At 41.3% G+C, this 26,961-nt stretch overlaps 1 protein-coding gene across 1 annotated transcript in view; it reads right to left on the bottom strand.

Moving 5' to 3' along the window:
- LOC135474932 (phosphoinositide 3-kinase adapter protein 1-like) overlaps positions 1-26,568 on the bottom strand; it is a 58,739-nt gene extending 32,171 nt beyond the window's left edge. The window contains exons 1-6 of the mRNA XM_064754630.1: positions 26,461-26,568; positions 25,549-25,681; positions 20,721-21,278; positions 12,642-12,777; positions 9,462-9,734; positions 7,728-7,927 (exon numbers count right to left, since the gene is read on the bottom strand). Coding sequence (XP_064610700.1) covers positions 7,728-7,927; positions 9,462-9,734; positions 12,642-12,777; positions 20,721-21,275 — 1,164 coding nt within the window. The 5' untranslated portion in view covers positions 21,276-21,278; positions 25,549-25,681; positions 26,461-26,568. The remainder of the gene's footprint in view (positions 1-7,727; positions 7,928-9,461; positions 9,735-12,641; positions 12,778-20,720; positions 21,279-25,548; positions 25,682-26,460) is intronic.
- Between the last annotated feature and the right edge of the window lie 393 nt (positions 26,569-26,961).

The raw sequence follows: 26,961 nt of genomic DNA, 5'->3' as shown, positions 1-26,961 counted from the left end.
ACAGTGGACATGTAGACAGTATCTGGCCTGTACAGTTCCACACATAAGCTGATAGGCTCTATGTTATTGTAATCAATTATACTGACATATTACATAAGACATTTTCAGTGGTCATAACAAACAACCAGGACAAGAACTTTGTACAACAAAAAATCTGATGTTTGTGTTATGATATTTAATACTGTGTACAACAAACATCAGAAAATATGTCATTCATGTGTATGATGGTTAGTCACTGAAAAAGCAAATAAATTGTTTGAATCATGTTTTATATTAAAGATTAAGGGATTATAGGCATGATTTAGTGTGCAAGCTATAAAAGACTACATCTGTTTCTGCTGTTTTACCAGTATTCAGATATTTTATCTGATTTCATCCCAGGCATCCCAGTAAGTCCAAACCTCACCATCATGAACCCAACTCAGGCTCATTAAAGAAAGAATGAAACTACATAAAAGTTATTTAACCTTGAACCACCTGTTTGTTTAATACATGTACTTGGGCTAACTCTTCATTTAACCTTGGACTATAAACTGTTCCTTTAAAGACTAACTGCCTGTTTCAGGACTGACTGCCTGTTTCATTACTAATTTCCTGTTTCAGGACTAATTTCCTGTTTCAGGACTAACTGCTTGTTTAAGGATTAAATGCCTGTTTCAGGACTAACTGTCCATTTCAGGACTAACTGCTTGTTTCAGGACTAACTGCCTGTTTCAGGACTAACTGCTTGTTTCATGACTAACTGCTTGTTTCAGAATTAACTGTTTGTTTCAGTGCTAACTGCCTGTGTCAGGATTAACTGGTTGTTTCAGGACTAACTGCTCATTTCAGGACTAACTGCTTGTTTCAGGACTAACTGCATGTTTCAGGTCTAACTGCTTGATTCAGGACTAACATCTAGTTCAAAGGACTTTTACACTAAGTGATAATTTAACTCTTAGACGAACTGCTAGTTTAACTCTTTGTCTAACTGCTGGGTTAACCATTGGACTAACTGCTCATTTAAGTCTTTGACTGACAGTTAAACTTTTGATTAACTGCTTGTTTCCTGAACTCTTAATTTAAGAGCTCATTTAATCCTAGGACTAACTGATAGTTACATTTATTGCCAAACAGCTGATTTAACTCATGGACAAACTGCTTGGTCCTCAGACCTGATTACATTGTAGTGAAAATCAGGGAACCCTGAAGAAAATATCCATATGTGTATCAATCCAATTATACTGAACTTGAGCCAGAAGTCACAGAGACACTGTGACAACATAAAGTCTCAACAGCAATCCAGCCTATAAAAACAAAGGTATTTCATAACAAACACCCATCAGTTCATTTTCTAGATGTTTAGGTAATGTATTGATAGCCGAGGTACATGATGATGATGACTACGGGTATGTTAACGTGCATATCCATGCAAAAGCTGTAAGCTGTTGGTCCAGGTGTAAAATTTGACTCTATCTGCATTTGTACAGGGCACCAGCTGTAGGCTGTTGGTCCAGGTGTAAAATTTGACTCTATCTGCATTTGTACAGGGCACCAGCTGTAGGCTGTTGGTCCAGGTGTAAAATTTGACTCTATCTGCATTTGTACAGGGCACCAGCTGTAGGCTGTTGGTCTAGGTGTAAAATCTGACTGTGTCTGCATTTGTACAGGGCACCAGCTGTAGGCTGTTGGTCCACGTGTAAAATCTGACTGTGTCTGCATTTGTACAGGGCACCAGCTGTAGGCTGTTGGTCCAGGTGTAAAATCTGACTGTGTCTGCATTTGTACAGGGCACCAGCTGTACGCTGTTGGTCTGGGTGTAAATTGTGACTGTGTCTGCATTTGTACAGGGCACCAGCTGTAGGCTGTTGGTCCAGGTGTAAAATCTGACTGTGTCTGCATTTGTACAGGGCACCAGCTGTAGGCTGTTGGTCTAGGTGTAAAATCTGACTGTGTCTGCATTTGTACAGGGCACCAGCTGTAGGGTGTTGATCCACGTGTAAAATCTGACTGTGTCTGCATTTGTACAGGGCACCAGCTGTAGGCTGTTGGTCCACGTGTAAAATCTGACTGTGTCTGCATTTGTACAGGGCACCAGCTGTACGCTGTTGGTCCAGGTGTAAAATCTGACTGTGTCTGCATTTGTACAGGGCACCAGCTGTAGGGTGTTGGTCGACATGTAAAATCTGACTCTATCTGCATTTGTACAGGGCACCAGCTATAGACTGTTGGTCCAGATGTAAAATGTGACTATGTCTGCATTTGTACAGGGCACCAGCTGTACGCTGTTGGTCTGGGTGTAAATTGTGACTGTGTCTGCATTTGTACAGGGCACCAGCTGTAGGCTGTTGGTCCAGGTGTACAATGTGACTGTGTCTGCATTTGTACAGGACACCAGCTATAGGCTGTTGGTCCAGATGTAAAATCTGACTGTGTCTGCATTTGTACAGGGCACCAGCTGTAGGCTGTTGGTCCACATGTAAAATCTGACTGTATCTGCATTTTTACATGGCACAAGCTGTAGGCTGTTGGTCCAGTTGTACAATGTGACTGTGTCTGCATTTGTACAGGGCACCAGGTGTAGGCTGTTGGTCCACGTGTAAAATCTGACTCTATCTGCATTTTTACATAGCACAAGCTGTAGGCTGTTGGTCCAGGTGTACAATGTAACTGTGTCTGCATTTGTACAGGACACCAGCTATAGGCTGTTGGTCCACGTGTAAAATCTGACTCTATCTGCATTTGTACAGGACACCAGCTGTAGGCTGTTGGTCCAGGTGTACAATGTGACTGTGTCTGCATTTGTACAGGACAGCAGCTATAGGCTGTTGGTCCAGATGTAAAATGTGACTGTGTCTGCATTTGTACAGGGCACCAGCTATAGGTGTTGGTCCACGTGTAAAATCTGACTGTATCTGCATTTTCACATAGCACAAGCTGTAGGCTGTTGGTCCAGGTGTACAATGTGACTGTGTCTGCATTTGTACAGGACACCAGCTATAGGCTGTTGGTCCAGATGTAAAATCTGACTGTGTCTGCATTTGTACAGGACAGCAGCTATAGGCTGTTGGTCCAGATGTAAAATGTGACTGTGTCTGCATTTGTACAGGGCACCAGCTGTAGGCTGTTGGTCCAGGTGTACAATGTGACTGTGTCTGCATTTGTACAGGGCACCAGCTATAGGTTGTTGGTCCAGGTGTACAATGTGACTGTGTCTGCATTTGTACAGGACACCAGCTATAGGCTGTTGGTCCAGATGTAAAATCTGACTGTGTCTGCATTTGTACAGGGCACCAGCTATAGGCTGTTGGTCCAGGTGTACAATGTGACTGTGTCTGCATTTGTACAGGGCACCAGCTATAGGTTGTTGGTCCAGGTGTAAAATCTGACTGTGTCTGTATTTGTACAGGGCACCAGCTGTACACTGTTGGTCTGGGTGTAAATTGTGACTGTGTCTGTATTTGTACAGGGCACCAGCTATAGGCTGTTGGTCCAGGTGTACAATGTGACTGTGTCTGCATTTGTACAGGGCACCAGCTATAGGCTGTTGGTCCAGATGTAAAATCTGACTGTGTCTGTATTTGTACAGGGCACCAGCTGTAGGCTGTTGGTCCACGTGTAAAATCTGACTGTGTCTGCATTTTTACATAGCACAAGCTGTAGGCTGTTGGTCCACGTGTAAAATCTGACTGTGTCTGCATTTTTACATAGCACCAGCTGTAGGCTGTTGGTCTAGGTGTAAAATCTGACTGTGTCTGCATTTGTACAGGGCACCAGCTATAGGCTGTTGGTCCAGATGTAAAATCTGACTGTGTCTGCATTTGTACAGGGCACCAGCTGTAGGCTGTTGGTCCAGGTGTGACAGTGTCCGCACTTGTACAACGTACCAGCTGTAGGCTGTTGGTCCAGGTGTAAAATGTGACTGTACTTGAATTTGTACAGGGCACCAGCTGTAGGGTGTTGGCCCAGGTGTAAAATGTGACTGTAACTGCACTTGTACAGGGCACCAGCTGTAGGCTGTTGGTCCAGGTGTAAAATGTGACTGTAACTGCATTTGTACAGGGCACCAGCTGTAGGCTGTTGGTCCAAGTGTAAAATGTGACTCTAACTGCACTTGTACAGGGCACCAGCTGTAGGCTGTTGGTCCAGGTGTAAAATGTGACTGTAACTGCACTTGTACAGGGCACCAGCTGTAGGCTGTTGGTCCACGTGTAAAATGTGACTGTAATTGCATTTGTACAGGGCACCAGCTGTAGGCTGTTGGTCCAGGTGTAAAATGTGACTGTAACTGGATTTGTACAGGACACCAGCTGTAGGGTGTTGGTCCACGTGTAAAATGTGACTGTAACTGCATTTGTACAGGGCACCAGCTGTAGGCTGTTGGTCCAGGTGTAAAATGTGACTGTAACTGCATTTGTACAGGGCACCAGCTGTAGGGTGTTGGTCCAGGTGTAAAATGTGACTGTAACTGCATTTGTACAGGGCACCAGCTATAGGCTGTTGGTCCAAGTGTAAAATGTGACTGTAACTGCACTTGTACAGGGCACAAGGTGTAGGGTGTTGGTCTATTGCTCAGAAACCCAGTTACACACACATGCGGTAGTCAGAGAAGTATGTGAAAATGGTTACAAGCACATGATCCATAATGACTGCCAATCATTATGTTGACAGATTTATGACAGAAGACAGGTAGCGGAAAATTTAGACAGGTTTAAGGGTTTAGTGAGTCTTTATTTTTTAGGGTGAAAATGTGAATGTTAACAACCTGAGGTTCCATTCCTGCCGTAAATTTGGACATCCGTAATTTGAGAAAACCAAGCCACACTGAATACAGGTCTGGAGATTTCAAACCCAGCAAAGTGACGATTGAAAGTAGAACAAGAAGAATTGAAAACATTAGAGAGCATGTTGCTGGTGCGAAGTACAGAAATTTCAAACTGATCATTGAGCGGAAGTGTCAGATCACTCAGCTATTATAACTATATTTTGTTTGAACATTTTAGATGTTTTTTCAAGGTCTGTATGTAGCTAGAGGTCAGTCCAATTTGTTTATTATATATAGTCGGCACACTAATATTCAAAGGGCTACTGCTCATGCAGGACTATCAACCATAATTCTTCTAATTGTTGGGACAGATATAAGTAGTGGTGAAAGCAAAGAAGTACATTTGTCTCCTAATTTCTTTGAAAAGTAAAAATATGATTTATGGTGATCATTAGATGGACTAACCATGTGAAAAAATAAACTAAATATTCCTACTACAATTACATGTTTATTGGCTTAAAAGAGAAGACCAGGTGTCCCAGAAATTAGAAGAATTGCAGTAATAAAGGTACCTATATGGATGTTCAGTTGAGAAGTGAGAGAGTGAGTGAGTGAGTGACTGAGGTTTAACATGAGAGGTGAGGGTTACAGGCATAATTAACAAGTCTTAGATGTATCAATGTTCAGGTGAGAGGTGAGGGTTACAGGCATAATTAAAAAGTTTCTGCTGTATCAATGTTCAGGTGAGAGGTGAGGGTTACAGGCATAATTAACAAGTTTTTTTAGTGCTTTGGTTTTCTCTTCTTAGCACCAGTAATAGAACACTGACAGCAGTATAAACACACTATCGTGTTAACCCTGCAATTATAGCATTTGATATCGAACACCTCACAGCTAGATTAACAATAGTTGCTTCCCAATGAATAGAATAAAAATAGACATATTACATTTTGAATGCCACACCTGAAGATTAAAGTGCCAAATCCAAGGTTATACATAGATGAATGTGCTAAACACTCCAGGAAATATCAAGATGGGCAGGAGGCAACTAGAGCAAAATTCCTACTAATCAGAATGAAATCATCTGTGGGACTATACTCTGCCAAATTTCCTCGCTGGTATTTCATAACCTGAACAACAATTTCCCATGGTTCATGGTTCAAATATTTACTTATTTATTTACTTGATTGGTGATTTCGTAATCAAGAATATTTCGCTTATACCATGGTGGCTAGTATTAATGTGTGAAGAAACCGAACAAACCCACAGCCATCCACAGCTTGCTGGCAGACCAGGTGTTTCATGTACCTAAAATGTGTGTGAGATGTGATCTAATAGTGTCTGAAGGAATAAGTTGTTCTTAAATGGGATGAATTGTATGATGAAAAGTAGTCAAATATCACAAAACCATACCTGTCCTGCAGGTAAATGTTATACATGTATGGGGAAAATATCCAATGTAATATGTGAAGAATATGGAATGGATTAACTCACATGAAATGTGTGAAAAATGTTAAAACTACAGCATGAACTACCTGACATTAAATATACATGAAGAATGTGTAATCAGTGAACTACCTGACATGTTACATTTGAAGAATGTGAAATCAGTGAACTACCTGACATGTAATATGTGAAGAATGTCAAATCTGTGAACTACTGACATGTAACATGTGAAGAATATGCAAACAGTGAACTATCTGACATGTAACATGTGATGAATGTGAAGTCAGTGAACTACCTGACATGTAACATGTGGAGAATGTGAAATCAGTGAACTACCTGACATGTAACATGTGAAGAATGTGAAGTCAGTGAACTATCTGACATGTAATATGTGGAGAATGTGAAATCAATGAGCTACCTGACATGTAATATGTGAAATCAGTGAACTACCTAACATGTAATATGTGAAGAATGTGAAATCAGTGAACTACCTAACATGTAATATGTGGAGAATGTGAAATCAGTGAACTACCTGACATGTAACATGTGAAGAATGTGAAATCAGTGAACTACCTGACATGTAATATGTGAAGAATGTCAAATCCGTGAACTATTGACATGTAACATGGGAAGAATATGCAAACAGTGAACTATCTGACATGTAACATGTGAAGAATGTGAAGTCAGTGAACTACCTGACATGTAACATGTGGAGAATGTGAAATCAGTGAACTACCTGACATGTAACATGTGAAGAATGTGAAGTCAGTGAACTACCTGACATGTAATATGTGGAGAATGTGAAATCAATGAGCTACCTGACATGTAATATGTGAAATCAGTGAACTACCTAACATGTAATATGTGAAGAATGTGAAATCAGTGAACTACCTAACATGTAATATGTGGAGAATGTGAAATCAGTGAACTACCTGACATGTAACATGTGAAGAATGTGAAATCAGTGAACTACCTGACATGTAATATGTGAAGAATGTCAAATCCGTGAACTATTGACATGTAACATGGGAAGAATATGCAAACAGTGAACTATCTGACATGTAACATGTGAAGAATGTGAAGTCAGTGAACTACCTGACATGTAACATGTGGAGAATGTGAAATCAGTGAACTATCTGACATGTAACATGTGAAGAATGTGAAGTCAGTGAACTACCTGACATGTAACATGTGGAGAATGTGAAATCAGTGAACTATCTGACATGTAACATGTGAAGAATGTGAAGTCAGTGAACTACCTGACATGTAACATGTGAAGAATGTGAAGTCAGTGAACTACCTGACATGTAACATGTGGAGAATGTGAAATCAATGAGCTACCTGACATGTAATATGTGAAATCAGTGAACTACCTAACATGTAATATGTGAAGAATGTGAAATCAGTGAACTACCTGACATGTAACATGTGAAGAATGTGAAGTCAGTGAACTACCTAACATGTAATATATGGAGAATATGTTATGCACTAATGTACATACATGTACAGCACTAATCTACATACTTCAACTACGCACCATGTAGTCTGTGAGGAATTTTTCCAGCTCCTCATGCCCCTGCGCAGCTGCAATTTCATTGGGCAGTAGTCCATGGACATTTTCCACTGTAAAGGCTTGAGCTGCCCCAGGGCATGTCAACAGCTCTGCACACAGCTCCTTCAAACCAAACTTTGCAGCAAAATGTAAAATTGTTGGGGTTTCTTTGTTACTTCTTCTGCCTTCAAAACAAGGAATAAAATAATAATTTTAGTAAAACAAAAATTTCGTCACTGTTTAGTACAAGCTTTTAAATTCAATGTTTGCATTGAGGTTTAACGTGACTTTTAGTAATATTTCAGTTATATGACAACTGTGATTCCTGTTGTAAAAGGCCAAAATCAATGCAGACATATTTCTACACATAGTGCTGCCTCACTGGCCTGCCATGCTAAACATACCAGATTATAAATGTTAATGGTTGAGGTATGACTCAGGATTGAACCTTGGACCTATTGTTTATGAGACAGGTGCCCTACCCACTATACCACTGCAGCCAGTTGTGAGAATCCGAGTGTCCGCACAAACAAATCCATGGAGATGTGATGGGCAGCAATAATAATGCTGACAAAGCTTAGTACCTTAGGCAAGTGAGCCTACATGTAGCACACATGGGCCTACATGGAGCACAAGTGAGCCTACATGTAGCACACATGGGCCTACATGGAGCACAAGTGAGCCTACATGTAGCACATGTGAGCCTACATGTAGGACATGTGAGCCTACATGTAGCACAAGTGAGCCTACATGCAGCACATGTGGGCCTACATGTAGCACATGTGAACCTACATGTAGCACATGTAAGCCTACATGTTGCACATGTGGGCCTACAAGTAGCACAAGTGAGCCTACATGTAGCACAAGTGAGCCTACATGTAGCACATGTGAGCCTACATGTAGCACATGTGAGCCTACATGTGGCACATATGGGCCTACTTGTAATGATTACTACATGAATATGTCACAAATGTGAGATTTTTTAATGAAGATATATTGCAGAATGTAATGTGAGTGTTGACCCTTCCTAAGCAATGATACACACATGAAATGGTACACATGGAATTGTTTGGCTTCCTGCTTTTGAAGAACACAAAAAGATGTTGTAACTTAAAGTCAAAAGGGACACTAGATGTGGCATTCACATTATTAGGCAGGCAGGCCATAAATTACATGCAGTAGACTGGAAAGTTATTCATGGGTGTGCACAGATGCACAAGTAGCCTACATGTCTGCAGTGATAGTTTACATGCAGTAGACTGGAAAGTTATTCATGGGTGTGCACAGATGCACAAGTAGCCTACATGTCTGCAGTGATAGTTACACAGCAGACAAAAATGATCCAACAAAGAATGTGTATGCGTATGTGGTGTGATTGGTACATGTAGGCCTAATGCATCGCAGAGAAACTCTCAACTACAAGTTTAACATGTACTTCAGCATAATTAAAAGTAAGAAATGCTTCTTTATCTAGACATAGCTGCCGCAAGGTGCCGCAAAACAACTGCTGTGATTGACTTTTCTCCCCTGCCACTGTATTCACTCGTGTGCCATCAACCAATGAGAGAGCCTCTGAGAACGACCAGACTTTGAAATAAGGTTGCCCAAGGCTGTCTTGTGACGAAGTGAGCATCTCTAGTTTTAGATCCTTTCACGTCCGATTAACATTGCATGTGGTAAGGAAATACAAAGTATAATGGAATGGATCTTTAAACACACCTTGAGGCAGTCTCTGACTGGACACATCAAATACATCCTGAAAGTTTCCAGCTGGGAAGTTGCTCTGTAAAATTTGTTTGAGTTTGAGATCCATGAGAGCTGGATCCCATGGGGCACCCAGGGCTGCACCGAGTAACTCTAAAGGGTTGATTGCCTCTTTCAGCAGCCGGGAGACTGCATCCAACTTGGTCTCTAACTGTACTGTTGCCGTACCCACAGGAATTGCATTACAGTACACTGTTAGCTCCACTTGTGATTCCTCTTTCTTCCATTCTGTAAAACCAACAAATATCTACAGGTAAGCATGTTCCAAATGTCATCATCTTCATCACCAATCACTCAACATTATCTTTACCATGGACACACCAAATACAACTGATCTACCTGTGGCTTTCCAACTTGACTTTAGCAGTAGCGAGTATGAACATAGCAGAGAGGACTATTTGCCAAATTTATAGTGTTCCGAGTGTCCACAGGGTGACATTTTAAGGTATTTGGTATTTATTGGTGAGTATTAATTAATGTAAATACATGTAGAGCATTAATGAACATACATGTAGAGCATTAATCTACATACATGTACACCGTTAATCTACATACATTTAGAGCATTAATCTACATACATGTACACCGTTAATCTACATACATGTAGAGCATTAATCTACATACATGTACACCGTTAATCTACACACATGTACACCGTTAATCTACATACATGTAGAGCATTAATCTACATACATGTACACCGTTAATCTACATACATGTACACCGTTAATCTACATACATGTACACCGTTAATCTACATACATGTAGAGCATTAATCTACATACATGTACAGCATTGATCCACATACATATACAGTGTTAATCTACATACATGTACAGCCTTTATCTACATATATGTACAGCCTTTGTCTACATACATGTACAACATTAATCTACATATATGTACAGCATTAATCTACACACATGTACACCACTAATCTACATTCATGTAGAGCATTAATCTACATAATGTACAGCATTAATCCACATAAATGTATAGCATTGATCTACGTATAGCCATTATCTGCATACATGTACAGCCTTTATCTACATATATGTACAGCCTTTGTCTACATACATGTACAGCCTTCATCTACATATATGTACAGCCTTTGTCTATATATGTGTACAACATTAATGTACATACATGTACAGCCTTCATCTACATACATGTACAGCCTCTGTCTACATACATGTACAACATTAATGTACATACATGTCTAACGTTAATGTACATACATGTACAGCATTAATCTACATACATGTACAGTGTTAATCTACATACATGTACAGCATTAATTTACACACACATGAACACCATTAATCTACATACATGTACAGCATTAATGTACATACAGCCTTTATCTACATATATGTACAGCCTTTGTCTACATATATGTACAGCCTTTGTCCACATACATGTACACTGTTAATGTACATACATGTACAGCATTAATCTACACACTTGTACAGCACTGATGTACAGCACATGTACATGTTGTCACCCATGCATTCTTTTGCTTTGTTTGTAATTGCATCAATTCTTTGCCTAATATTAAACAATTCATGATATGTTTGTGCCCAGACACAGCTGACTACCAGTGCCTAGACATACCTGACTACCAGTGCCTAGACAGTTGACTACCAGTGCCCAGACACAGCTGACTACCAGTGCACAGACACACCTGACTACCAGTGCCCAGACAGCTGACTACCAGTGCCCAGACACAGCTGACAACCAGTGCCCAGACATACCTGACAACCAGTGCCCAGACACACCTGACTACCAGTGCCCAAAAAGCTGACTACCAGTGCCCAGACACAGCTGACTACCAGTGCCTAGACACAGCTGACTACCAGTGCCCAGACACAGCTGACAACCAGTGCCCAGACACACCTGACTACCAGTGCCCAGACACAGCTGACTACCAGTGCCCAGACACAGCTGACAACCAGTGCCTAGACACAGCTGACAACCAGTGCCCAAACAGCTGACTACCAGTGCACAGACACACCTGACTACCAGTGCCCAGACGGCTGACTACCACTGCCCGGACACAGCTGATTACCAGTGCCCAGTTGTACAAAAGTCTATTTGCTAATACTGATATTAAGTCATAAATAAAATATAAAATTATAGCCAATATAGATCTCCAACATGAAAGTAAAACACTAGCAGTTTTAGTTCATATTTGATATACTAGTACACAATTGTTTTCAGGCTAAGTACAAAACTGAAGACTTGTCTTGAAGTAAAATCTGATATATAATCTTTAACCGGCTTTGAACAACTGGGCCCAGTTCCTCTCATGATCATGTACTATAGAGACATGAGCATAGCATTCACAAAAGCTAAGTTTTCTGTTCTCACCTATCATGATCACTCATATAGAAATTAGATACAAGTACAGACAGGCCTTTGTGTATAGCTCAGAATTCCTAGGTGTGTGCAGCATATGAACTGAACCAGGAAGAAGAAATCCAGTGCTAATATAGGGCTCCAGTTTATTGACTTTGACTGCTGTCCAAGATTTCAACACACCAAGAAATCAAGCTGTAATGGTGCAGGTAAATAGACGATTAAAAGCCTGTAGGTAGATTTCTCTCCTGATTCTGATGGGGAAGGATTTGCAGTATGTCCTAGCTCGTTTCACAATCCATCGAAGAACAAGTCAGAACTGCTGACATATACATGTACACATATGCTTTGTATCTACATGTAAGCTAGGCTACAGTTACAGCACAAACCATATGTTAGCTACATGCACACACGCATAATGACAGATTACAACACATGCACAAACCATATGTTAGCTATATGCACGCACGCATAATGACAGATTACAGCACATGCACAAACCATATGTTAGCTACATGCACACACGCATAACGACAGATTACAACACATGCACAAACCATATGTTAGCTACATGCACACACGCATAACAACAGATTACAACACTCACAAATCACCATTTGCCAGGTATTTGCTCACTATAATCGTCCTCTATATGTGGGTATTCCATAGAAGAGACTAAACAACTTAATTAACTTACTTGTCTTTGTACTTGATACAAAAATACAGGAATTCCTCTCTAAACAGTTTTAAAGAATGAAGTGCTTCCCATAGCCTTACCTGGTGGCAGAGTGAAAGAGAAGGTGCAACTGTTCTCCTCCTTAGCAACGACCTCTCGTGAAAGGTCAGCCTCACACTGGATAGCAACTGGTTTGGCTGCAGTTTCTTCAAATACTATCAACATCTCTTCACCCACCTAAAACATATATGGTGTAAAAAGCAATATACTTATCAACTGACAACATATTTCTACAATTAAAATCGTACCCACAAATAACATACATGTACTACCTAATGGTACCCACAAAAAACATACCACTTAATGGTACCTACAAATAACGCACTACTTAATGGTACCCACAAATAACGCACTACTTAATGGTACCCACAAATAACATACCACTTAATAGTACCCACAAATAACGTACCACTTAATGGTACCCACAAATAACAAACTACTTAATGGTACCAACAAATACATACCACTTAATGGTACCCAAAAATAATGCACTACTTAATGGTACCCACAAATAACATACCACTTAATGGTACCCACAAATAACGTACCACTTAATGGTATGCACAAATAACGAACTACTCAATGGTACCCACAAATACATACCACTTAATGGTACCCACAAATAACACACTACTTAATGGTACCCACAAATAACATACCACTTGATGGTACCCAAAATTAACATACCACTTAATGGTGTCCAAAAATAACGAACTACTTAATGGTACCCACAAATAACGCACTACCTAATGGTACCCACAAATAACGTACTACCTAATGGTACCCACAAACAGCGCACTACCTAATGGTACTCACAAATAGCGTACTACTTAATAGTACCCACAAATACTATACTACCTAATGGTACCCACCAATAATGTACTACCTAATGGTACCCACAAATAACATACTACCTAATGGTACCGACAAATAATGTACTACCTAATGGTACCCACAAATAACATACTACCTAATGGTACCCACAAATAACATACTACCTAATGGTACCCACAAATAACATAGTACCTAAAGGTACCCACAGATAACGTACTACTTAACGGTACCCACAAATAACATACTACTTAATGGTACCCCTAAATAACGTACTACCTAATGGTACCCACAAATAACGTACTACCTAATGGTACCCACAAATAACATATTACCTAATGGTACCCACAAATAACGTACTACCTAATGGTACCCACAAATAACGTATTACCTAATGGTACCCACCAATAATGTACTACCTAATGGTACCCACAAATAACGTACTACCTAATGGTACCCACAAATAACGTATTACCTAATGGTACCCACAAATAACGTATTACCTAATGGTACCCACAAATAACGTACTACCTAATGGTACCCACAAATAACGTATTACCTAATGGTACCCACAAATAACGCACTACCTAATGGTACCCACAAATAACGTATTACCTAATGGTACCCACAAATAACATACTACTTAATGGTACCCCTAAATAACGTACTACCTAATGGTACCGACAAATAACGTACTACCTAATGGTACCCACAAATAACATATTACCTAATGGTACCCACAAATAACGTACTACCTAATGGTACCCACAAATAATGCACTACCTAATGGTACCCACAAATAACGTATTACCTAATGGTACCCACAAATAACGTACTACCTAATGGTACCCACAAATAACGTATTACCTAATGGTACCCACAAATAACGTACTACCTAATGGTACCCACAAATAACATAGTACCTAAAGGTACCCACAGATAACGTACTACCTAATGGTACCCACAAATAACGTATTACCTAATGGTACCCACAAATAACGTACTACCTAATGGTACCCACAAATAACGTATTACCTAATGGTACCCACAAATAATGCACTACCTAATGGTACCCACAAATAACGTACTACCTAATGGTACCCACAAATAACGTATTACCTAATGGTACCCACAAATAATGCACTACCTAATGGTACCCACAAATAACGTATTACCTAATGGTACCCACAAATAACGTACTACCTAATGGTACCCACAAATAACGTATTACCTAATGGTACCCACAAATAACGTACTACCTAATGGTACCCACAAATAATGCACTACCTAATGGTACCCACAAATAACGTACTACCTAATGGTACCCACAAATAACGTACTACCTAATGGTACCCACAAATAACATTCTACCGAATGATACCCACAAATAACGTATTACCTAATGGTACCGACAAATAACATACTACCGAATGATACCCACAAATAGCGTACTACCTAATGGTACCCACAAATAACGTACTACCTAATGGTACCCACAAATAACGTACTACCTAATGGTACCCACAAATAACATTCTACCGAATGATACCCACAAATAACGTACTACCTAATGGTACCCACAAACAATTTAGCCATGGTCATGCTCACAGCCAGATGATACTACATCAGATATCCACGGTGTTCAAAGACTGGCAGGTGTCATCACAATAGAACAGATCCGATGCAGAATTGTAGATTGTTGATTACAACTAGATCAGGGCTAAAGTGACAGCAGCTTTCATCTCATTCTAAAGGCTAGTATTTGTCGTATTTGTTACATGCACGTACACCTTTGCAATACGATATCTACAGCAGTGGTTACAGTGTGAGTGATGTCCCTCAGGATATATCTACACTTCATGACAAGAGATACACACACAAATCAAATATGTCAGGATAAAATCATCTGTTTTTCAATCCACACCCTAAGTCTTTAAACTTTTCGGCAATGAAAGAGCAACTTCTAGCGCTATTTATGCACATTTTTATTTTTGAGACAAAATTGCATTGGTTTGGTTGGCCCATTTCAGGGCTTCGCAAAAACTATAATTTTATCAGTCTACACAGAATATGCTTGAATAAAGACCTTGCAAACATGCGAAAACACTGAAGAATCACAAGAATGGAAAAATCCATGCTCAAAGAATAAGCCACTTTCACATTTCAGAAGGCCGCCATTTTTTAAACAGAAATGTCGCACGAGAGATGGGTGCTAATTTTCACAACAGCCTATGTTTCAACCTAGGGGCAGAATATTTGCCACATTATATATCTGTGTCATTGAAATTGTGCATTAGAAATCATGTCCAATGCACAATGGAGAAACTGAAAACGTCAAGTAAAAAGTTTTACTCTGAAAGCTTGCCGTTTTATTAGCCGTGAAAGTCAGAAATTTCAAAGGCCACTGTCCCCATCTGTGTGCTAATTTGATCACGGTTGTTCTGTTGTGATGAGATCCGTGCCATTTGAATTTAAACAATTTTCACCTTTTAGCAAGAGGAAAACTAAGAAAATTGAAAACCAATATGTGAAATTAAAAAAATCTCATCCCAGAGGGGTTATATTGTGGTTAATATCCACATAGCAATCATGAATTTCCTCCAGTCGATCATCAGTATCATGAATTTCCTCCAGTCGATCATCAGTATCATGAATTTCCTCCAGTCGATCATCAGTATCATGAATTTCCTCCAGTCGATCATTAGTATCATGAATTTCCTCCAGTCGATCATCAATATAATTTAAGGCTGTACCCCCACCATACTTCCTGAGAACAATGAATTTCTGTTCCTGGTTCATAAAACTTTCACTGTCACTTCAGAGAAATAACTTCCATGAGTTAGATATCAGTAACAAATCAATACATCCCAGTGCCTGTATCTGGCTTTGATGTGGGTGGTATTTTGTTTGTACAGCAGACATTCATGTAACAGGAAGCATGACTCTCTACTCAATTAATCATATTTTCAGCTGAGTAAAACTGGATGAAAATGAAGGACGGCTTGTTTGCACACCATACTTTAATTAAATATATCAAAAATACCAATCCTACCAAAGCAGAAGGAAATGAATGAATAATTTTGGCAGAAAGAAATTAAAACAGATCAACTGTAATGTTATAGTCTATCAATATGTCAAGTGTATTCCAACTATGGCCTGATGCTCCCAGCATCTCAAACACATTTACACCTTTTAAGTGTATTCCCACTATGGCCTGATGCTCCAAGCATCTCAAGCACATTTACACCTTTTAAGTGTATTCCCACTATGGCTTGATGCTCCAAGCATCACAAACTAATTTACATGTTTTAAGTGCATCCCCACTATGGTCAGATGTTCCAAGCATCTCAAGCACATTTACACCTTTTAAGTGTATTCCCTCTATGGCCTGATGCTCCAAGCATCTCAAACTAATTTACATGTTTTAAGTGCATCCCCACTATGGTCAGATGTTCCAAGCATCTCAAGCACATTTACATGTGTTATTATTCACCATTCTATGACTACCTTGTCAGGGAAAATGATAAGATGCTTGCACAAATCTGCAGGCAAAAAACATCTAAAACCTCAGATTTTTATGGGAGAAGCTGACAGTGCTAGAGTGGTCAATTATATCACAGGAAATGCACATGTGAGTGCAAATGCATTGTGGGAATTATATAAGACTTGTAAGAGGTGTAAGGCCTTTTCATAGAGCAATCTTAAAACTAGCCTAAAAACTAGAGCGGTCTTAAAACTAGAGTGGTCTGAAAACTAGAACGGTCTTAAAACTAGAGTGGTCTGAAAACTAGAGTGGTCTAAAAACTAGAGCGGTCTTAAAACTAGAGTGGTCTGAAAACTAGAGTGGTCTAAAAACTAGGGCGGTCTGAAAACTAGAGTGGTCTAAAAACTAGAGTGGTCTGAAAACTAGAGTGGTCTGAAAACTAGAGCGGTCTAAAAACTAGAGTTGTCTTAAAACTAGAGTGGTCTGAAAACTAGAGCGGTCGTAAAACTAGAGTGGTCTGAAATCAAGAGCGGTCTGAAAACTAGAGCGGTCTGAAAACTAGAGCGGTCTAAAAACTAGAGCGGTCTAAAAACTAGAGTGGTCTGAAAACTAGAGTGGTCTGAAAACTAGAGCGGTCTTAAACCTATACTCATTACTAGCATATAACATTAACATGGTAATAGGGTATTTACTGTACAAGAGGCCTGGGGCAGACATCAGTTCTACACAGACAGTTTGTACCATTAACATGGTATTAGGGTATTTACTGTACAAGAGGCCTGGGGCAGACATCAGTTCTAGACAGTTTGTACCATTAACATGGTATTAGGGTATTTACTGTACAAGAGGCCTGGGGAAGACATCAGTTCTACACAGACAGTTTGTACCATTAACATGGTATTAGGGTATTTACTGTACAAGAGGCCTGGGCCAGACATCAGTTCTACACAGACAATTTGTACCATTAACATGGTATTAGGGTATTTACTGTAAAAGAGGCCTGGGGCAGACATCAGTTCTACACAGACAATTTGTACCATTAACATGGTATTAGGGTATTTACTGTAAAAGAGGCCTGGGGCAGACATCAGTTCTACACAGACAATTTGTATCATTAACATGGTATTAGGATATTTACTGTACAAGAGGCCTGGGGCAGACATCAGTTCTACACAGTTTGTACCATTAACATGGTATTAGTGTATTTACTGTACAAGAGGCCTGGGGCAGACATCAGGGTACAGATAACTTATACTATTATTAGCCCTGAGAGATTCTTGCTGGCAAAACCATAAAGTGTAACTGGATTCCCTTTCACCTGTAAACAAGTAAACAGACAGGGCCAGAGGCAGATTCCTGAGACTCTCTTACTGGCCCATTACATGACAATCTGCCCTTTGTCAGTCACAGGTTCAGCTCTGCACAAACCGAGTGAGTTGGAATTTGGAGCCATTGACTGGGAAGGGGTGGGGGGGGATGGGGGGGGGGGGGGGTGAGGGGGTATGTTTGCAGAATGAGGAACAAAGGCTCTGTGAGCATCTACACACCTCAGCTTTGTTTTACTCCACACATCATGGAGAATGGTTACTTTACACAAAAAAGTGATAATCAACAATGTAAGTGTTGTCTCATGAATACTGGGTCTATATACATACACAGTCCCAGACCCTCTACACCTCACCCCAGTCTGTATACACCCTACCTCAGACAGTAAATACAATTCAGGCCCTATATACCTCAACCCAGTCTGTACACAACCCACCTCAGACTGTATATACAACTCAGGCCCTATACACCTCACCCCAGTCTGTACACACCCCATCTCAGACAGTATATACAACTCAGGCCCTATACACCTCACCCCAGTCTGTACACACTCCCCTTCAGACTGTATATACACACAACCCCAGGCCCTATACACCTCACCCCAGTCTGTATTAGCTCCACCTCAGACTGTATATACAACTCAGGCCCTATACACCTCACCCGAGTCTGTATACACCCCACCTCAGACTGTATACACCCTACTCCAGGCCCTATAAACATCAACCCAGTCTGTATACACCCCACTGCATACACACACAACCCCAGGCCCTATACACCTCACCCCAGTCTGTATACACTCCACTTCAGACAGTATACACACACAGCCCCAGGCCCTAGACACCTAAGCCCAGTCTGTATATACCCCACCTCAACCCAGACAGTATACACACACAACCCCAGGCCCTATACACCTCACCCCGTCTGTATACACCCCACCTCAGACTGTATACACCCTACTCCCAGGCCGTATAAACATCAACCCAGTCTGTATACACACACAACCCCAGGCCCTACACACCTAAGCCCAGTCTGTATATACCCCACCTCACCCCAGACAATACACACACACAATCCCAGGCCCTATACACCTCACCCCAGTCTGTATACACTCTACTTCAGACTGTATATACACACAACCCCAGGCCCTATACACCTTACCCCAGTCTGTATACACTCCACTTCAGACTGTACACACACACAGCCCCAAGCCCTACACACCTAAGCCTAGTCTGTATATACCCCACCTCACCCCAGGCTGTATACATCCCAACCCAGACTGTATACACCTCACCCCAGACCAGAATGTATACACCTCACCCAGTCTGTATACACCCACCACAGACTATACACTCACCACAGACTGTGTACACCTCACTCCACCCCTGACTGTATACACCTCACCCTGACTGTACACACATCACCCAGACTGTATACACCTCACCCTGACTGTATACATCTCACCCAAGGCAGGACTGTATACGCCTCACCCCAGACAAGACTGTACACACCTTACCCCAGACCAGATTGTATACACCTCACCCTGACTGTATACACCTCACCCCAGACTGTATACACCTCAACCTGATTGTATACACCCCACCGCAGACCAGACTGTATACACTTCACCCCAGACCAGACTGTATACACCCCCCCCCAAGACCAAACTGTATACACCACCCCAGACCAGACTGTATACACCTTACCTTGGACCAGACTGTATACACCTCACCCCAGACCAGACTGTATACACCTCACCCTGACTGTATACACCTAACCCAGGCTGTATACACCCCCCCAGACCAGACTGTATACACCACCCCAGACCAGACTGTATACACCTCTGTATCTGTGTATCTGTACACAGATAATAATGGTACTATCTGTGTAGAACTGATGTCTGCCCCAGGCCTCTTGTACAAACCTCACAACACACATCTCACAGCACAAATCTAATATAACATATCTTACAGTACAAACCTCACAGCACACATCTCACAGTACACATCTAACATAACATATCTTACAGTACAAACCTCACAGCACACATCTCACAGCACAAATCTAACATAACATATCTTACAGTACAAACCTCACAGCACACATCTCACAGCACAAATCTAACATAACATATCTTACAGTACAAACCTCACAGCACACATCTCACAGTATACATCTCAGAGCACAAACCTCTCAGCACAAATCTAACATAACACACCTCACATCTCACAGCACAAACCAACATAACATAACTCTCAGCACAAATCAGGAATAACATATCTCACAGCAAAAATCTAACATAACATATCTCAAAGCACAAAACCTATCTCATAGAACAAATCTTACAGCACACACCTCACAGGACACATTTCAAAGCACACATCGCAGAGCAAACATCTCACTTGTTTCTGCAAAAGAAGAATATAACAGGTGATGGGTAATCTCAATAATGCCTGAGCTCATCAGGTAAATGTGTGCCTACCATCATGACCCGGTCTGGAAACACTCTGAACTGCTGGGCACCCACAGAACGGGGCGCAGGAGGAAAAGCGTAGATGTCCTCCTCTGGGATACCAGAGTCTGTACCATTGCTGACCTCCTGTTCTAACACCTGTATGATAGTAACCAACACCTTGTTCACCTCCCCATCCTGCTGCCCCGCAGTACACTTGGCCCACTTGTGGAAGTTCCTGAAATAACAGGAGAGCACCTCTGTAGCCACGGAGTCCTCCACATCACAGCCACAGTACACAGCCACTGATTTGGATTGTTTGGGGAACAGTTGACCAAAGTCAGGCAGTAGTTCTGGGTCATGTGTCTGTGCAATAGGCTCCACCAGGTCTGGGGACAGCATCACTGCCTGTACCTGAGCAGCCTTGTGAGCCTTGGTCACAGCTTCCTCCATGGGCCCATCCTGTACCCGTACCACTGTTACCCTCACTATGCAGCCATACTTCTCCTCTGATAGCTTTTTCTGTATAAACTCAGCCCAGGCCTGAGCATCTGCCGCACACAGAATGCTGATATCACACTCCATGCCCTGAAACAAACCAGTGAAAGTCAGTGATACAAAGACAAGGCTCATGGTGCTGAGCTAAGAAAAGGCATAGGCACATGGTAAGTAATGAGCAAAGACGTAGGCACATGGTAAGTACTGAGCAAAGAAGAGTCATAGGCACATGGTAAGTACTGAGCAAAGAAAAGCTATAGGCACATGGTAAGTACCGAGCAAAGACCAGGTGTAGGCACATGGTAAGTACTGAGCAAAGACCAGGCATAGGCACATGGTAAGTACTGAGCAAAGAAAAGGCATAGGCACATCATAAGTACTGAGTAAAGACCAAGTGTAGGCACATGGTAAGTACTGAGCAAAGATCAGGTGTAGGCACATGGTAAGTACTGAGCAAAGAAAAGTTATAGGCACATGGTAAGTACTGAGCAAAGAAAAGGCATAGGCACACGGTAAGTACTGAGCAAAGACCAGGCATAGGCACATGGTAAGTAATCAGCAAAGACCAGGCATAGGAACATGGTAAGTACTAAGCTAAGGCCAGGCGTAGGCACATGGTAAGTCCTGAGCAAAGAAAAGGTGTAGGCGCATGATAAGTACTGAGCAAAGACCAGGCATAGGCACATGATAAGAACTGAGCAAAGACCAGGCATAGGCACACGGTAAGAACTGAGCAAAGACCAGGCATAGGCACACGGTAAGTACTGAGCAAAGACCAGGCATAGGCACATGGTAAGTACTGAGCAAAGAAAAGGCATAGGCACATCATAAGTACTGAGTAGTGACCAAGTGTAGGCACATGGTAAGTACTGAGCAAAGATCAGGTGTAGGCACATGGTAAGTACTGAGCAAAGAAAAGTTATAGGCACATGGTAAGTACTGAGCAAAGAAAAGGCATAGGCACACGGTAAGTACTGAGCAAAGACCAGGCATAGGCACATGGTAAGTAATCAGCAAAGACCAGGCATAGGAACATGGTAAGTACTAAGCTAAGGCCAGGCGTAGGCACATGGTAAGTCCTGAGCAAAGAAAAGGTGTAGGCGCATGATAAGTACTGAGCAAAGACCAGGCATAGGCACATGATAAGAACTGAGCAAAGACCAGGCATAGGCACACGGTAAGAACTGAGCAAAGACCAGGCATAGGCACACGGTAAGTACTGAGCAAAGACCAGGCATAGGCACATGGTAATTACTGAGCAAAGAGCAGGTGTAGGCACAAGGCAAGTACTAAGCAAAGACCAGGCGTAGGCACATGATTAGTACTGAGCAAAGACCAGGTGTAGACACATGGTAAGAACTGAGCAAAGAGCAGGTGCAGGCACAAGGCAAGTACTAAGCAAAGACCAGGCGTAGGCACATGATAAGTACTGAGCAAAGACCAGGTGTAGGCACACGGTAAGTACTGAGCAAAGATCAGGTGTAGGCACATGATAAGTACGGAGCAAAGAGCAGGTGTAGGCACACGGTAAGTACTGAGCAAAACCAGGTGCAGACCATGGTAAATGCTGAACATTTTGGATCTATAAACAGTCCACAAGGTTTTCAGGACCTATGCTACTCCCACACAAACATCACACCAGACACAGGTGTATTATTCTACCGTGACCCATGGAGTCTCATCAACAATCATTTCCTACCATCAGCTCTTACAATCATTATCTTCAATCACTTCCTATTAACTACAATCATTTCCTAAAATCATTTCCTATTATCTACAATCATTTCCTATTATCTACAATCATTCCCTATTCCCTACAACCATTGCCTACAATCACTTCCTATTACCTACAATCATTTCCTATCTACAATCATTTCCTATTCCCTACAACCATTATCCTTAATCACTACCTACAATCATTACCAACAATCATTTCCTACCATCAGTTCAAACAATCATTACCTACAATCATTTCCTATTACCTACAATCATTTCCTAAAATCATTTCCTATTATCTACAATCATTTCCTATTATCTACAATCATTTCCTACAATTATTACCCACAATCACAATGAAGTTCCACAATGACTGTAGGTACTGATAAAGGTTGGACTTTCACAAAGCTATGAATCCATTGTGACTTTTCTGACTGATGTTGTCAAAGCTACACTTATCAGTTATTGTAATGCAGAATTCTGCTCAACGTGACCTTTCTGACTGATGTTGTCAAAGCTACACTTATCATTTATTGTACTACAGAACTCTGCTCAACGTGACCTTTCTGACTGATGTTGTCAAAGCTACACTTATCAGTTACTGTACTAAAGAACTCTGCTCAACGTGACCTTTCTGACTGATGTTGTCAAAGCTACACTTATCAGTTACTGTACTACAGAACTCTGCTCAACGCGACCTTTCTGACTGATGTTGTCAAAGCTACACTTATCAGTTACTGTACTAAAGAACTCTGCTCAACGTGACCTTTCTGACTGATGTTGTCAAAGTTTCACTTATCATTTATTGTACTACAGAACTCTGCTAAACGTGACCTTTCTGACTGATGTTGTCAAAGCTACACTTATCAGTTACTGTACTACAGGACTCTGCTCAACGTGACCTTTCTGACTGATGTTGTCAAAGCTACACTTATCATTTATTGTACTACAGAACTCTGCTCAACGTGACTTTCTGACTGACATTGTCAAAGCTACACTTATCATTTATTGTACTACAGAACTCTGCTCAACGTGACCTTTCTGACTGATGTTGTCAAAGCTGATAAATGGACTTTCACAAAGCTATGAATCCATTGTGATCTTTCTGACTGATGTTGTCAAAGCTACACTTATCATTTATTGTACTACAGAATTCTGCTCAACGTGACCTTTCTGACTGACGTTGTCAAAGCTACACTTATCATTTATTGTACTACAGAACTCTGCTCAAAGTGACCTTTCTGACTGACGTTGTCAAAGCTACACTTATCAGTTACTGTACTACAGAACTCTGCTCAACATGACCTTTCTGACTGACATTGTCAAAGCTACACTTATCAGTTACTGTACTACAGAACTCTGCTCAACGTGACCTTTCTGACTGATGTTGTCAAAGGTACACTTATCAGTTGCTGTACTACAGAACTCTCAACAATGATTACTTACTTTATACATATGTATGTGTGGTCAAACCATTTCATGTGATTTGAAATTGATGGATAAACAGATGGACAGAAAGATACAAGAACATACAGACAGATAAACAGATGGAAAGAAAGATGGAGAGATGCACGGGTAGATAAACAGATGGACAGACAGATTCATGAGCGTATAGACAGATAAACAGATAAACAAAAAGATACATGAGCGTATGGACAGATAAACAGATGAACAAAAAAATACATGAGCATACAGACAGATAAAGAGATGGACAGAAAGATACATGAGCACACAGACAGACAGATGGACAGAAAGATACATGAATATACAGACACATAAACAGATGGACAGACAGATACATTAGCATACAGACAGATAAACAGATGGAACGAAAGATGGATAGATGCACGAGCACACAGACAGATTGTTGGACAGAAAAATACACAAAGATACAGACAGATAAACAGATGGACAGAAAGATACATGAGCATACAGAGAGATAAACAGATAGAAAGGTACATGAGCATACAGACAGATAAACAGATGGACAAAAAGATAGACAGATGCTCAGACAGATAAACAGATGGACAGATAAATACATGTGTATACAGGCAGACACATGGATAGAGATACAGGTGCATAGACAGACAGACAAATGGACTGACAGACAGATGGCAGACAAACAGATGGACAGATTGATACAGAAAGACGGATGGGCAGGCAGAGAGACAGATGGGTAGACAGACTGACTGCTGGGCAGACAGACATATGGACAGAGTCAAACCGGCAGACAAATGGGTAGGTGGACAGACAGATGATTAGACAGATAGGCAGACAGACAGATGGGTAGACCAACATGTAGGTAGACGGATAAACAGATACACAGACAGACAAAACAATAAGCACAGATGGGTAGACAATACAAACAGACAGAGAGACATATGAGTAGACTAAGAGAGGCGGACAGATGGGCAGACAGATGACGATCGGCAGCAGCAACAGACATGGGAACTTTCATTCCAAACATTCGCCATTTACCAGACCATTACACTATCATTTGGTATCTTTCCAACTTGTTATGGAAATACACCCCTTGCCACACTACTAAAATTGTATCATTAATTGAAAAAGTAGTAATGACTGGCAAGATTTGTTTCTGATACATTATTTCTATAGCTTATGAAAATCCTCCCTCACTTCTTACCGTGACATCTGATGTGGAAGTGTCAGCTGCAGTGTTAACTTGGATACTGAGCTATCTGTATCAATAAGCTGTGATCAATGAGACGGGGCATGGACATCGAGTCAACCACACAGGCCACATCCATGAGACACACCTGAGAGGACAGAATACAGGAGTTACAGACTTGAATCTCACACACATGATACACAGAGATGTTAGTCTGGACGTACAGGAAATATTACTTGAATGCAGTGTCAGTACGTTAAACTTAGGTCTATGTGTAATACAGTTCACAGCATCTTAGCACATGAACTCATCCTGATATATACTTGTAGTCAAGAAATCATTAGTTGGTTTGTTATCATGGTATCATGTAGGCCTACACACTGCAGACATAACACCCCATGTGTGTGAGTAGACTTCCAGTGCAGTACAGATGGGTATACCCACAAACACTGGTGTCTCAGAGCGCGCGACAGGACAAGTTAAATAAGTGTGATTCATTCGTGAACGTAAACCACAAGGTGTGACTCGAACTTAACACTGTGCCTTAGATATAGCCCTACTTACACGTGCAGTCCGTTCATCCGCCTACACTCACTCACTCACTCACTCACCCAATCATTGATCTTAGTCTTCATCATGAACTGTCATTCAGAATTCGTCATCCACACACTGCCGCGGGGAAACACTGCTCGACTGCAGTGAAATTTTGCGTTAGGTATTCAGACCTCGAGCCCTCTGTTAACTTTACCTGTACCCCAGTCAGTGAGACTGCGGACAGATAGGCTACCTGCTTCCACCCCCACCCCACACACACACACACCACTGCCTGACTACCGGTAGCCCTTGTCAGTAGAAGGTTACGTTACCACCCCGGCGGGAGCCCATACCTCCCCCCCCCCCCCTCCACATGCCGTACCGCATACGTACCGATCAATCGTCAATGTCTCCAGTTGATCCCGTCAGCGTTATAAGTGACTTGAGATAGACCAGGTAAACACTACCCTCATTACATAAGACTCATGTCTCCCACAGTGGCCAGCACGTATACACATAGCTTGTGACAAAACTGATAGAGAGCCGTCAATCTCAGGTCTACACCGTCATCGACAACTACCCACAACTTCCTAGTTAACTTTGGACCAATCAAATCCTGCTTCTGCTGGGCAAGCGTGACAAAAATGTGACCTAGTTAAACACAGCGAGGGACTTTCCCGCGCGCGTCTGATGGACTTTCATACCTCACGCTGTAATGCAACTGAGTTTAGATGTGTCAACAAATTTGTGGAACGGCGTGTTTCAACATAACACACGAGATGGGTTTTCCCTAAGTATGTCAATTTCACAATCTTTTATTATTAACGGCATTAGTTGTGACTGGGACTAACAGAACTAATATATCAATCCCAGATTGCAGGTAATTAACGCAGG

This window comes from Liolophura sinensis, chromosome 1 (genome assembly GCF_032854445.1).
Source record: "Liolophura sinensis isolate JHLJ2023 chromosome 1, CUHK_Ljap_v2, whole genome shotgun sequence".
Lineage (NCBI taxonomy): Eukaryota > Metazoa > Mollusca > Polyplacophora > Chitonida > Chitonidae > Liolophura > Liolophura sinensis.
This window is presented reverse-complemented; position numbering and strand designations above follow the sequence as displayed.